Source organism: Camelus bactrianus, chromosome 10 (genome assembly GCF_048773025.1).
Source record: "Camelus bactrianus isolate YW-2024 breed Bactrian camel chromosome 10, ASM4877302v1, whole genome shotgun sequence".
NCBI lineage: Eukaryota > Metazoa > Chordata > Mammalia > Artiodactyla > Camelidae > Camelus > Camelus bactrianus.
In genome coordinates, this window is record NC_133548.1 from 51,052,929 (window position 1) to 51,068,990 (window position 16,062).

The following is a 16,062-nucleotide window of genomic DNA, read 5'->3' on the forward strand; positions in this document are numbered from 1 at the left end:
AAGGTATGTGCTAAAAACTATAAAACTATTAGAAGAAAGAAAACATAGGGGGAAATTATGGCAAAACACTCAAAAGAATTAAAAGCAAGGGCATGAATAGATATTTGTGTGCTGATGTTTATAGCAGCACTATTCACAATAACCCAAACGTCTATCAGTTGATGAATGAACAAACAAAAGGTGGTATACTCATACAATGTAGTATTCAGTTTTAAACAGGAAGGAAATTCGGACATGTTACAACATAGATGAACTTTAAAGACATTATGCTAAGCAAAATAAGCCAGTCACAATAGGACAAACTGTATAGTTCTACTTATATGAAGTACTTAGTACAATCAAAATCATAGAAGCAAAATATAGAATAGCGGTTGCCAGAGACTGGAAGGAGGGGAGAAATGAGAGTTATTGTTTAATAGGTAAGGAGTTTCTGGGTTTTTTTTCCCAGTTTTACTGAGGTATAATTGACAACTAAAAATTTATATATTTAAGGTATACAACTTAATGTTTTGATATACCTATATATTGTGAAATAATCACCACAATCGAGCTAATTAACCTCATATAATAATCACTAATCACCTCAAATAGTTACCATTTTCTTTTCTTTTCTGTGATGAGAACATTTGTGATTTACCTTCTCAGCTAATTTCCAGTATACATTCAGTGTTGTTAACTAAAGTCATACTGCTGTATATTACATCTCCAGAAATTATTCATCTGTATAACTGAAACACTGAACCCTTTGACCAATATATCTCCATTTCTCCCTCCTTCTAGCAACTACTATTCTACTCTCTGCTTCTGTGAGTTTGACTATTTTAGATTCCACATATAAGTGAGATCATGAAGTATTTGTCTTTCTGTTTCCAGATTATTTCACTTAGCTCCAGGTTCACTTACAGTGTGGCAAATGGAAAAATTTCCTTTCTTTAAGGCTGAATAACATTCCATGCAAGAAAGTAACTGAGCTACTCCTACACTTTGGGCAAACAGGAAAAAACCCACATCAAATTGAGGAGAGGCTGAGACACGATCCCACCATAAATCTCAACCCCAGCACAGCAACACACAAAAAGGAGGGAACTCACAATTCCCAGGTTTTTCCTTGAGGAGCAAAGGATTTGGACCCCACATGTGATGCCCCAACTTTTAATATTTCTACCTAAGATATGGGTCCCTAAAATATTTAGCTTTGAAAGCCAAGGGGCCTTGCATCTACCAAACCCAAAAGGCTATAGTGAACTAAGAGATAGTTTCTAAAGGGTTCATACAGACTCACCATGGCTAATACCCATGACTCAGTGCAGAAGCAGCAAACACAAACATACCCAGTTTTTCCATGAAGGATATCTACTTGTTTATCTTAATAGCTATGGCCAGAAGGGCAGGCTTCAAATTTAACGCATAGCTAGGTGTCAGCTGCAATACTCTCCAGGGTCCATGTAGGCCAGAGAGCACCATCTTCACGTTCTCCCTGCCTCTCTCCAGGTCATAAATTTATCTCCCAGAAAGGAGTCTGTGCATATGTCTGCACCCCAATTTTTATAGCTGCTGCCCAGGGCATGCCCTTTGATCACCTGCCTCTGGTGGCCAGTGAGACTTATGTTCACAGGTCCCACCGGACTATAACAGAGGAACAGCTCTTAACTGGCTATGCCCCCAGGTCACAATAGAGGCAGCAGAGTGAAATGTTTGTTATTCTAAAAGCTGTAGCCTGAGGGGCAAGCTTCTAATTTAACACACATCAAGGAGCCAGTAATCCTTCCCAAAGACTAGGGAGACCAGCAAGTGCCATCTTTACTTTTTCCCTCTGCCCTGCCCCACATCGCCGGTGCAAACATCTGGTGACCTGGCTTTTGTGGTTGTCACCCAGGGGACATATCCCACAACAGCCTGGCTCTGGTGGCCAGTGGAGTTTGTGTTCACAGGTTTAATGGGATGGTAGCAAAGAAAGAAACAGTTCATAACTGTCAATTCCTCCAAAGTTCAATGCAAAGGGAACAGACAGAAACACCCATCTCCCAGCCTTTCCCTGAAAGAGCTATATTTGCATACTTTAAAAGCTGTTGCCTAAGGGTCTGGCTTCTAATCAGCAAGCATCTAGGTGCTGACTGAGATCCTCCCCTTTGGGACACTGACAGGTCTTGGCACTCCCTCAACGTCTGGAGCCACTGAGAACAAAGAAGCCTGCTTAAACAATCACAAAGGCATAAGAGACAAGGAAGAACTAGGACAGGGTTAAACAATAAGTTTCACCTCCTATACCACAACACTACTTCAAGACTGGGAGAGGTGACTGTTTTCTCTAATGCGTAGAAACCAACACAGAGTCAAGGAAAAAGAAGAAATAGAGGAATAGCTTCCAAAAGAAAGAACAAGACATTAATGAAAAGGAGGTAAGTGAATTACCTGAGAAACAGTTCAAAATAATGGTCATAAAGATGATCACCAGGTCAGGAGAACAATGCATGAATAAAGTGAGAATTCAACAGAGATAGAAAATATGAGAAAGTACCAGAGAGAAATCACAGAGCTAAAGAATATAATAACTAAGCTGAAAAATTCAACAGAGGTGTTCAACAGCAGACTAAATGAAGCAGAAGAATGGATCAACAAACTCGAAAACACAGCAGTGGAATTCATTCAATCAGAGGAGCAAAAAGAGTGAAAAACAGTGAAGATACAGCTTACGGGACTTTTTGGGCCACATCAAAAGAACAAAAATGCACATGATAGGGGTTCCAGAAGAAAAGAGAGAGAAAGAAGTAGAAAACTTATCTGAGGAAATAACAGCTAAAAACATCCCTAACCTGGGGAAGGAGACAGACATTTAGATTTAGGAAGCTCAGAGAGGTCCAAATAAGATAAACTGAAAGGGACATAGACCAAGACACATTATAATTAATTGTCAAAAGTTAAACATAAGGAGAGAATCTTAAAACAGCAAGAGAAAACAATTTGTTATGTAAAAGGGAACCCTTATAAGACTATCAGCATACTTTTCACTAGAAACTTTGCAGGCCAAAAAGGAGTGGCACAATATATTCAAAGTGCTGGAAAACAAACAAACAACGGCTGACCAAGAATACTCTACCCAGCAGAGTTGTCCTTCATTATTGAAGGAGAGTTAAAGAGTTTTCCAGACAAGCAAAGGCTGAAAGATGAAAGAGTTTAGCACCACTAGACTGCCTGTACAAGAAGATGTTAAAGGGACTTCTTTAGGCTGAAGCAAAAGAGCACTGATTAGTAATAGGGAAATATATAAAAGTATAAATCTCACTAGTAAAGGTAAATATATAGTTAAATCTAGATTAATCTTATGTTGTAATGGTGCTATATTAATTATTTATAAATCTAGTATGAAGGATAGAAGACAAAAGTAGTAAAAAATTACTACAATATTACATTAATGGATACATAAAATAAAAAGTAAATTGTGACAGCAAAAACATAAATCATTGAGGGGGAGAATAAAAATGTAAGCTTTAGCATGTGTTCAAGTTTAAGTTATTATCAACTTTATTTACTTCGTTTTTTCGAGGGGGGTGGTAATTAGGTTTATTTACTTATTAATGGAGGTACTGGGGATTGAATTTAAGACCTCTTGCATGCTTGACTATACCCTCTCCCTCTTATTATCAACTTAAAATAGACTATTATAAATATGTTTTATGTAAGCCTCATGGTAACTACAAAGCAAAAACCTATACTAGATAAAGAAAAAATAGAGAGGATTAAGCATGCCACTACAGAAAATTATCAAATCATGAAGAGAGAAGAAAAAAGGAACAAAGGAATTAGAAAACAATCAGAAAATAACTAACAAAATGATAGAAGCCCATACTTCTCAATAATTACTATAAATGTAACTGGACTAAATTCTCTAATCAAAAGACACAGAGTGGCTGAATGAATGAAAAAAAAAAACAAAACACCAAGACCCAACTATATGCTGTTTACAAGAGATTCACTTGAACTTTAAGGAAATACTCATACTGAAAGTGAAAGGATGGAAGTAGATATTCCATGAAAGTGGAAACCAAAAGAAAGCTGAAAGAAAAAAATTCCACTGGCAATTAGTAATTTTCTGCTTGGTGATAGTTTTTCCACTTTCTTACCTTAAAGACTTATTTAAACAGATATATAAACAGATTCATCTTGACTTGATAACTTGAGAATTTTGATGTGATAATCTTGACTAGACTATCTACACTAGATTATATCTCATCTGAAGGAGTGGCAATATTCTATTCTTGTCAGTCTAGAGGACAAGACTTTAGAGCTTATACCTAGGTTTAATTAATAACCTATTCTAAAATATTCCATTTTTAGTTCATTGCACCACTTCTTTCATTTGGTAGATCCTAGGCATTTCTTCTTTCAGATTATCCAGGCTGATAAAGCTCTAGACAATTGCTGTGGCTCTGATTTCTACTCAAGGCCTAGAATTATTGGGCTGGCATGGGATTAATGCCCATCACCCCAGCTAGGGAAATCAGCTAACAAGAAGCTACTAGAAAGCATTCCACTGCATACTGGATGACAGGGTGTATTGTGTGGGATGACATCTTTTGCCCCCAACTTATGGGATGACATCTTTTGCCCCCAACTCATGCTCATGCCACTTCTCATTCTCTGACTCAAGATGGCATTACTTTGGGACTCATCCCCTAGTCTTTGTCAGCCTGAGTGACCACAAAAGGGTCCAAAGAACACATCATTTACCTCTGAATTCCTGAGAGGTTGCCTTTATTTATATGCTGTTCACCGTAAATGAGATAAAACCTGTAATACCCAGAGAACAATCAGCTCTGCTCCAAGACCACAACAAACATTTTTCCCTTGTTGATTCCCTTGAGATGCATTCTTTATAGAAAGGTTAGCCCACAATGGTTTTTCTGAGAGCCTTAAGGGCTCTTCTGCAAGCCCTTCTTGGCCACTCCAGACCATCACTACCCTCAGGCATGGAGAGCAAGAGGAAGAAGGGGGAAAGTTGTGGCTAATTCTTCTTTGAAGACAGCTCAAAGGAGTATAAAGACGGGCTGGATGTGGCAGAGAACAGAAAAGAGGATTCTTCGAAAGACTCAATACTTTCAGGGGGCTTTTCGGGTTGTGTTTCAGGATGAGGGACATCTATGGAGGAAACTGTTTCATTCACCGTCAAGGAAGGCAATGCAGTTTGGAAGCTGGGCTCTCTGCTGGCCTCCCAGATGGGTGCTTGGGTGGGTTTGAAGGTCTTTGTGGTAAACACAGGTTGGGTAACATCATCCTTGCCAAGCGTTAGTGTTTCCATGGTTTCCATGACTGGCTCTGATTTGCTGGCTGGATGTTTCCTTACATTCTTGGTTAAAGCTGCTAGACTCCAAGGGATTTCCATAACTCGGGTGGAAGACTCCATGGATAAATCTGGAGCTTCTAGATTCTCACTTTTTCCCATTCGGAGACTTACACTCTGAGTATCTGTGGGATAGAAAAGACAAAAACACAGATACCTCAAGTATTGGCTTCTGCAATCTCTGCCAGTGATGTGGTAAAATCTTAGTCATCTTTAAAATGTTAGCCTCTTACTTACCGTCTCAGACTCTTTCCCTCTAGTTCTCTCTCTACCCAGGCTTTGGACAGACTTTGTTATGGTCCTCCAATTCATCGTGGTGCTGGAGTTTAAGAGTCTATTGTGTGAGGTTCTGGTTCACCATGGAAGCCCTCAAAAGGCAGAGACTGACATTTGCTTTAAATTCATGCATTTCATAACCACTGATTCCAAATTAGGTTGAACAGAAAAATGAACACATCTTTCATAGAATGGGAGCTTTTTACAAACAGTTACTTTATCTTACTTGCCTCCAATACTCACTGCTTAGAAATATCTGTCACATAGTAACTGCTCAAAAAATTATTTTTATCTAACTGACAGAAAAAATCAGATGATGGAAAACTCTAGTAATGGAGCTAGGACAGTGACTCCTATCAAAGACAAATTAAAAATTGGATAATATATAAAACAAAGAAAACATCTTAAACTTATCTTAAGAATTAACAGTATGGTGAGAAACTGTGGGGACAAAATCCAGAAGAAAGTGAGAATCCAAAGAAGTAAACCCAGAACTCAGTTATTTTTGCTTTGAGTGTAATTTCATTCCTGAAGAAACAGCTGAACACATTTCTTATCAGCTTCACTGGAGGAAGGAGCTTTTTACTGCACTTGAACTGAATTTGTAAGTCAGTGCCATGGAAACCAATATCCATGATATTAGGGTTTTTAATTCATGAATGTGGTATGTTGCTCCATTTACTTTGGTCTTCTCTCTCTCAGTAAACTTCTGTAGTTTTCAGTGACCAATCACCTATCTTCTTCACAAGGCCCTGCAACATTTTCCTTAAATTTATTCCTATTTTACGTTTTTATGCTGTTGTAAATGATGCTATTTTAATTTTTTTAAGTTTCCAATTATTCATTGATAATACATATACAATTGATTTTTCTGTATATTGACATTGTATGTTGAGATACTGCATAATTCACTAATTAGTTCTAGTAGGTTTGTTGTTTGATTCCTTAGAATTTTTAACGTAAAAAATCATAAATGCAAATAAGGAGTTTTACTTCTTCATCTTATTGAACTGGCTATGATCCCTAGTAAAATGCCAAACAGAAATGATGAGAGCAGATATTGTTGTCTTATCTAATCTTAGAGGGAAAATATTCATTGTGTCACCATTCAAATGATATTGGTTGTAGGTTTTCTATAAATATTTTTTATCAGATTGAGGAAGTTTCATTCTATCCCTAGCTTGCTCAGAACTTTAATCATAAATCAGGTTGTTGATTTTCATCAAATATGCTTTATCTATTTTATTTTGTTAATATGGTGGATTATAATGATAAACTTCAAATGACATATTAATCTTGTACTGCTGAGATAAACCCCACTTGCTCAGGATGTATTATCCTTTTAATATACTGATGGATTCAATTTGCTAATACTTTGATTAGGATTTTTATATCTCAGTTCATGAAGAACAAGACAAAAACCTCAGAAAAAGAACAAAATGAAATAGCAATAAGTAATCTATCTGATAAAGATTTTAAACTAATAGCAATAAATATGTTCACCAAAGTCAGGAAAAAAGGAAGTATGAACACAGTGAGAACTTTAACAATGAGATAGAAAATACAAGATAGTGCCAAACAGAAGTTACGACTGAACTGAAAAATATGCTAAAAGCATTCAATAGCAGAGTAGATGAGGTAGAAAAACAAATGAGTGAACTAAAAGATAGAATGGAACTCACCTAGACAAAGCAGCAAAATGAAAAAAGAATTTTAAAAACTGAAGGCACTATATGGGACCTTTGGGACAATATCGTGTGGAATAACATTGGTGTTACATGGGTCTCAAAAAGAGAAGAGAGAGAAAGGGCCAGAAAAATTATTTGAAGAAATAGTGACTGAAAACTCTCCTAATCTAGGGAAGGAAACAGACATCTGGGTCTAGGAAACTCGAAGAGCTCCAAATTAGATAAACCCAAACAGATACACACAAGACACATTACAATTAAAATGGTAAAAGTTAAGAATAAAGAGAGAATCCTAAAAGCAGCAAGAGAAAAATAATTTGTTACATATGGAAACCTATTAGCAGATTTTCACTGGAGACTTTCAAGGCCTTATGGGAGTGGCATGACACATTCAAAGTGTTGAAAGGAAAAAAGCTTCCAAACAAGAACACTCTTGCCCACACAAATTATGAGATGATAAATTTGTGTTGTTTTGAGCTCCTAAATTTGTGGTAATTTGTTACACAGCAATAAAAAAAAACAAATACATATGGTAATAGAATCTATCCAAAATGAAACACAGAAATTAGGCTAAAAATAAAAATGAACAGTGTCTCAGTAACTTATGGGATAATATAAAATGATCTAACTTCTACATACTTGGAATCCCAAAAACAAGGTAGATGCAGAAAAATATTTGAAAAATAAAGACTTAAAATTTATCCAATATGATCAAAATTATACTCTGACTGACCTAAGGAGTTAAAAAAACTGCAAGCAGGATACACACACACACACACACACACACACAAACCTTGATACACAGCAAGATAAACCATAATCAAATAACTGAAAACTAGTAATGAAACAAACAATCTCAAAAAGCAGCCAGAGAAAAATGACATATTACAAGCAGAAGAACAATGATAAAAAAGATAGACTTTTGTGAGGATTTTTAATAAGAAGCAATATGAGACAGAAGACAAAGGATAGACTTCTTCAAATGGCTGAAAAATACATTCTAAAGCCAGAGAGGTGATGAAAGCCTTTTGGTGGCAGCAGCAGCAGGTGCAGCAGTACATGCCCATCCTGGAGGTGGCTGTGATGCAAGATGTGACACTATGCTTAGTGTTCAAAGCTCTATTTTCCCCAACATGAATGGATCTGGGTTGTGGTTTGGCTTCTTTCCAGTCTTCCTTGTTCATTCCCTGATTCTAAATTTGGTCTTGCCCCTTCTAGGTATCTCTTAAGAGATATTGAAACAGCCTTTCTTAGATTTATTAGATACATTTACATAGATTGGGCAAAACTGACTTCTGTTAACGGGCAATTAAAAACTCTTAAAACAGGAAAAAAAATCTTTATTTTCTACTTACCTTATTTTCTTATCATCATTCAACATGGTGGGAAGTTGTCAAGTTAACTGAGTACTTTTCTAAGGCATTATAGCCACCTTCTTCATCCAAATTTCAACAGTTCTTTGAACTTTCCTTCAAAAGTTCTCTCCCATCCATGCTTTCCTCACCATTTCCATATACTTTTCATTTCTTGGATGTATCACTGATTACTGCACTGAAATGTGTGACCCACAATTCATATGCTAAAGCCTTAACCTCCAGAACCTCAAAATCTGACTATATTTGGAAATTGGGCCTTTAAAGAGGTGATTAAAATGAGGCCATTAAGGTGGGCCCTAATCCAATCTGAACGGAGTAGAGAAAATTTGTACACACAGAGAGACACTGGGGGCGGAGGCGGGGTGCACAGAAGAAAGACTGTGTGAGGAAACAGCAAGAAAGTGACTATCTGGAAGCCAAGGAGAGAGGCCTCAGAAGAAATCAAACCTGCTGACACATTGACCTTGGACCTCTAGCCTCCAGAACTGTGAGAAAATCAATTTCTGTGGTTTAAGCCACCCAGTCTGTGGTATTTTGTTATGGTGGCCTCAGTTTACTAATGCAACTACTAAAAATCATAAGGCATCTGAAAAACAGAGCCAGTAGAGTGATCTTCTCAAAATTTGTGTAACTCAGAGTTAATTGAGATCTCTCTGTCCCTTAAGATATTTGAGTGACCTCGGTTTAAATCTTCAGTTTCACAGAAGGAAAGTCCATTCCCCTTCATGTAATTTATTCAAATTTCTGAATTTATTTTTTCATGGTCCCTATGGATCCATTCCTGCAACTCAAAGTACTGTATGAGTTTAACCCTCCACCAGCTGATACAAGGTAGCTCAGGATCTTTACCACTGTCCACAAGAAATTAAATTAATTCATGATTCCAACTTTACTTGAGGCTCCAAGAGCTATGGGAGGAAACTGTATCATGTACTGCACAGTCCTCTGCCTCCTAAGTGGTTTTCCCTTTGACACTGTACTGGGTGCTCAAACCAGAAACTCACTGTGTGATTATCCCCACAACCTCCTGAAAAATAAGCTCTGGCTTAGCCTCCCTTACTGGGCCCATCTCAATTCCTCAGCTCCTGAGTTATTCTAGTAAGTTATTCTTCAATTCCATCCTTTCACACAGTTGTCTAAGCATACTGCTCCCTTACTTGAAACTCATTTGCATCTCCTGGTTGCTTACACGCAGAGCCTAGGCTCTAGTCCAGCAGTCCAGGACCTGTGCAGTTTCCTCCCTCCACCTTCCAGCACACATCACCCACAACTGAAGCCCAATAAGGCACATTCAGCCCTGATGGGCATGGCAGCTTCTCTGTCCTGGACCTCAGTGCCTGGACCAACGGTCAGCTGCTATTCCTCTGCCTGCTTCCTCACTGCTCTCTGTGCACCAGCCCTCTTTTCTCTGGGGCCACCCTCCATAGACAGCTTTCTGTTATTAAATCTCTCTCAGAGTGCCTGGCACAAAGTGGTGCTCAGTAACTGTGTGATGAATGAATGTATCAACAAGTCAACAAATAATGAAGCTCAAAACCTTCCAAGGAGTCTCACTGCTTTAGAGATAAAGTCCAAAATGAAGCCTGATATCAAGGGCCCTCTACAATCTGTGCCTAGCCTATGTGTTACAAAACCTCACTGGTCTCCACCCCCTGATTTCAGACTTCTTCAGCTCTTGTCAGAAACATTAAAGGCAGGCCCTGTATGCTGGAGGCAATGTGTAGGGATGAGGAGATGGGAGTGGGCTAGGCCTCTGACTTACCCATGAATATGCTGGTGCTTTTGAGTAATTTTTCTTTTTTGCTGCTCTCTCTCCACCTGGAAGGAAGCAGACTATCCATGAGCCTCCTACACCTTTTCCAAAAGAGTCAATAATTCAGCCAGTGGCCAGAAAAGAACATTAACCAGTCAAATTCTTATTTAAGTAGAGGCTTTATAGTTTCCCACTTTAAAAGATAAGTCAAATCAAGAAATGATGGACATGATAAGGTCTAAACAACCATGGTCTCATCTAGCCAAAATTCTTTACCAGATATCCCATCTCCCACTTTGAACCTTGTAGTATTGTAGCATTTGCCTTCAAGAATTCCCAACTGTCATTTTCATGGACAGATTTAAAAAAAAGCAAAAAACGTGGACTAGAAAGAGGCAGTGACTTTCCCAGGGTCATCCAGCAATCAAGGGCAAAGCCAGGACTAAAACCCAGGTTTCCTGGTTTGTGAACTTGCTCTTTACACAGAACCCTGCTATGTGGAAGGCAGAAGATGGAGGCACTTGTTCTGAACAACCTTCAACCCCTGCCCTCCCCTAACTGATCCACAGAAATCTGTAGTAACAGACTTCGATCATACCTTAGTGAGAATCCTTCTCCTCTGAATATGATCTCAGATTGAGTGGGTAGAAGGGGTGAGGAGCTGCAGGCAGCATGAGAAGAAATGAGAGATTCAGATGATAAAACCCTGCCTCCTTGAGGATTTGCCATGTGGGATTACAGGGAGAATGGAACTGTTTTTTCTCTAATTTCTGTCAAGAATCATTTACATTTTTATTTTAGGAAAAATAAAATTATAAATATATGCTTACCAATGAAAATAAAATATGGCAAAAACGAAAATTGCAGAAACAACATCCATAAGAATCCATATGAACATATAGAAACTTGGTGTCTGCAGAACGGAAAACAAACCATAGTTATAGGACTTTAGAGCTGGAAGGGATTCTAGGTCATGTGGGCCAAGTCCCTTGCTTGGCTGCCAGGGATGGAGCAGGGGCAGATCAGGCAGAGGAACCTTGATTGGTGGGGTTGGTCTCACACACAGAGAACACCTACCGGTATCCTATCACCCCTTACCTGTGCAGAGGGCTCTACAAGGGATCAGACACTTCACACCCTTCATCTCCCTGGACCCTCAAGACAGATCTCTGGGCGGGAGTCCCAGAGATGTCACATAGCAAGTCTATTCTGGACAGGACTACAGCCCGTTTCCTGACTTTCCATGCTCTGTGTTTTCATGGATGGCTTCCCAAACCTGGCTATGCATCCAGATCTACCTGAGCAGCTTTCAGTAATGCAGGCTCCTGGGTCTCACTACAAACTCTGGAATTAGAATTTCTGCATTTTTAACAAGCTCCCCAGGAATGAGCAACTCAGCTGTGAACCAGCATTTAGGAATCACAGTCCTAAATCATCATGCTTCAAATAAGTATGTTGAAATTATAATTCTTAATTAACAGGCCCACTTCTCCAGGCTCCTTGCCTGAATCACCCATTTCACAGAGCTCCCTCTTCTAGGTTCTCTTGTATGACTTCCATATGTCCTGGTCTAATCCTCCCTTTCTACCTTCATTGTTTCCCCTCCAATACTACTTGATGGTCCAGGTCTGGCATTTTCATTCTTTCTTATCCACCCAATCCCAGGGTCTTTCTTTAGACTGATTAATAATGATAACAGCAGCAGCAACACTACTGACAATCAGGATAATGATGATAACAACAACTAACATCAGTGAGCACTACAGGAGCTAAGGCAGTGTTCCAAGCACTTTATGGGTATTTTCACAGCCAATCCTCACTACAGCTCTACTAGGCAGGTACCAACCTGCACTAAACTGAGGCTCGTTATCCCCTCTGGGAGCCTTACTGACCGATGCCTTGGCCTGCTCCCGGGTGCCCACCAGGTGAGCTGTACAGTCACCAAGAATCAGTTGTTCTTGCTCCCCAAATGGCCTGGAACAGTTGTACCTGTTGTTATAATTGTGCAGTGCAACTAAGTGCTACTTAAGTCTCTAGAATCTGATTTAAAATATTTGGTATTTTCAAGGAAACTAAGTTAATACTTTGGAAAACTCAATGAAGACAGAGTAGGTCTTTAAAAAATAAACTGCAATTGAATTATGTGTGAGTTAAACACTCAGAGACTGGGGAGAACGGAGAGAATTATAAAAATCTAGGTAGATTCCTCATTCAGTTCATTTCTCCCAGTGACTATAAGTTCTTGTTCTACTTTAAGGAAACAGAAGTTAGAAACCATAGATGATTCATTTGGAAGTATACAGAAGCAAGAGAATACACAATTCAATCAGCTGAAATAGCCTCAAAAAAAGACTTTGTGTCTATGTCAAAAAGTGAATGAATATTATAAACTAAAATATGTGAGATATGTGTGTGGCAGATTGCCTATAAAAATGACCACATATTCCTCCCAATATAGGCCTGTATGAAGTGTGATTTTGCTGTTCCTCTCCATCAAGAGGTAAATCTGTTTCTCTACTGCCCCACCTTGAATCTGGACTTAACCATGAGATTTTTTTTTTGGCCATTGGAACATTAGCAAACATCACAATGGGAGATCCTTGAAAAGGCATGCACATTGGGGCTTGACCTCTCTTGCTACGAGGAACCCAATGTTACCAAGTGAATGTGAAATGAAGAAAGACCCGGTCACTGTAGGTAAGACCCCAGACATATGAATCAGACCATCCTAGACCACCTAGTCCAGTTGAGCTGGCTCAGACCGGAGAAACTAATCAGCTACCATACAGAATACGAAAAACAAATATTTGTTAGTTTTAAGCCACTAAGTGATTATGCTAATAGACCATATCTCATTTATTTCACAATTCCCTGTTTTTTCCAATTAACAGACCACTAAGCAGACCCAATTATGCTGAATAAAATTGCTTCTATGCACTATTTTTATCTCCGATTTACAAATAAACAAACTTTTTGGTGACTAAACTGTACTTTAAAGAATTATCTAAGAGTGACTAGAAATGCTAAGGGGTCTGAGTAAGATTTCATTCAGGGGCAGGGAAAGACCCAGGTCAGAGAGCAGTTTAGAGAGTCGGTGGAGAGAAATTAAGCTGTTTTCTGTTGTAGGCTACTGTGTGCCTCTCAGTCCACCACTCCACACTGGTAAGACAGGCTGTGTAGCAGTTAACTGGTTAGCTGGGGCTCTCTTCAAGATAATAAGCGATGGGATTTAGCGGGGACTGTAACCCAGGTCTTCAGGTCCCCAAGCCTCCGGCCAGAAGCAGTTGCAGGACAGAAGGGGAAATCAAGCCTGGGGGCTGGACTCTCTCTCCTTTTCAAAAGCATTTTGCTCAGGACACACAGTTTTCACTTTGGATTCAAGTACACTTGGTTTTCTCCCCACACCTGGTGCCTCTGTCATTGCTGCCATGCCTCCAGGAAGGTGGGACCACAGGAACAGAACTCTGGAGTCAGACCTCAGTCTGAATCTTGTGATGATGTGTGAGGATCTTTATAGCTTCAAGCTCAGATTCCACATTGAGATAATAATAGTGACTAACTCAGAGGGTTTAATTACATAATGTATGAAAGGCACACTGTGAGGATTCAATAAACAGCAAGTATCATACCAATATTAATTTCTCCCTGAAATCACAAAAGGATCTGCGTGAGAGAAGGAAGAATGCCACATAAGTCTCTACCCTTAAGTAGCTGGGGACGGACAGTGGGAAATGCAGGAGTAGGGTAGGGGACAGACTCCTATTGCACCAGACTTGGAAGAACAATTTGAACAACCAGCTCACCATGAAGAAGTAAGGGTGATTTATCTGATTCAGGACCTGAATGTTGTCTGTGGTCACTGACTGAATCCTGGAGCACCAGGCCAGTGAGAAGAGCCAAGGTTCATTGACGATGTATAAATTGATGTTGATATTCGCTGCTTTATACTCTCTGAGAAGACAAAGAAACCACAGGGGATTTAAACTTAATCTCACTCTCACCATCTAAAGGGGAAACAGCCACCAAGTTTGTAAAAGGCTGTTTATTGTTAAGTCACCAGAAGTATCTGGTCCTGAAACAACTTATATGACATGCAGAATAGGCTCATGTTACAATGAGATTAAGAACTGGATTTGGGGAGAGGGTATAGCTCAAGTGGTAGAGTGCATGCTTAGCATGCACAAGGTCTTGAGTTCAATCCCCAGTACAGTCTCTAAGAATAAATAAATAAATAACCACCCCTCATCCCCCCCCCAAAAAACTAAATAAAACTTCAAAAAAATTATCTTATTTAAAAAACCCAATCTGTAAAAGAACAGGATTTAATATCTTTGCTCCTATACCAACAGTAGTATTTTAGTAAACTGGCTGTCCTAGGAGAAAAAAAGAAAAGAAGGAAGGAAAGGAGGAAAGAGAGAGGGAAGGAGGGAGGACTGGAGGGAAGGAGAGAGGGAAAGAAAAAAAGGAAAGCCCTAATTGTGGAATTTGCCAATTTCCACAATGTAAATACTACTGCAATAGCCAATTTTGAGCTACCACTGGTAATACAGGTTTGCAAATTTCCTGGATATTTAATAATTAGCTCAAATGAGCTGTTATCAACCAGGTCCAGCACACTATTGTGCAGCAAATATACTTACTTTCATCAGAGTACTTACTACCCTCTATGTATTTATCTGCTTTCCTATTGGTCTTCTTGTAAGCAAATTAAAATCAGAGACTGTGTCTTACTCATCTCTGTATATCCAATACCTAGCATAATACTTGCCTTCATGAACAGCTAATTGAAGAAATGAATAAATGAATATCAATCTGGTGAATATTTAAATTTTAAATATAAAAAATTTTTACAAGCATTGAGTAGGGGGAATGGAACCCACTATTCCCAATGTCAGTACTAAATGTCAGTAGATATTTCCGCACTGTCTATAGAACCAGTAGGAAAAAAAGTTGAAGAACATCTAGTAACTCTAGTCAAGTTGTCAGTTTCAGGGATTAAATTTCTCAGAAAACACACCATGTAATAAATGCTTTCAAAAACTGTTTTTTAAAACCTTAAGATGGTATAGCATATTAGAAACAGTTCTGTACAAGCCTGGGTTTGAATCCCAGGTCTGCTGTCTGTCAAATACTAGCTTCACAAGTTCTTAGGCTCAGTGTACAAACAGTAAATAAAAGTAACAGTACCACCTTTACAGGAGTGCTTGCAATTAGTTACCCGACATGTTATAACTGTCTTTAAGACAATTCCACAAATCACCTAAAGATAAATTTAAAAAATAAAAATAAGGAAACAGTTTTTTAAAAAGGTACTTTTTATACTTTCTGAAACCAACACACAAAAATCAATCACATTTATACTCATTAATAAACATACAGAAACTGAAATTTAAAACAATACCATTAACTATCACTCCAAAGAAAATTAAATAACTAGGTATAAACTTAAAACCAGCACAGGATCTTAAAGCTGTGAACTATATAATACTGATGAAAGTAATAAAAGAATATGTTTAAAACACAGGAGAAATCTTTGAGACCTAAGAGATAGATAAAGAGCTCTTAAATTCAACACTAAAAGTATGATCATAAAAGGTAAAATTCGTAAGTTAAGCCGCATCAAAATTTTTA

At 38.5% G+C, this 16,062-nt stretch overlaps 1 protein-coding gene across 1 annotated transcript in view; it reads right to left on the reverse strand.

The window, feature by feature from the left end:
* Window positions 1-10,423: 10,423 nt before the first annotated feature.
* The window catches only part of LOC105083613 (glycerophosphodiester phosphodiesterase domain-containing protein 4), an 80,132-nt gene continuing 74,493 nt past the window's right edge, over window positions 10,424-16,062 (reverse strand). The window contains exons 13-15 of the mRNA XM_074373090.1: window positions 14,235-14,382; window positions 11,262-11,344; window positions 10,424-10,496 (exon numbers count right to left, since the gene is read on the reverse strand). Of these exons, the coding sequence (XP_074229191.1) occupies window positions 10,424-10,496; window positions 11,262-11,344; window positions 14,235-14,382 (304 nt within the window). The remainder of the gene's footprint in view (window positions 10,497-11,261; window positions 11,345-14,234; window positions 14,383-16,062) is intronic.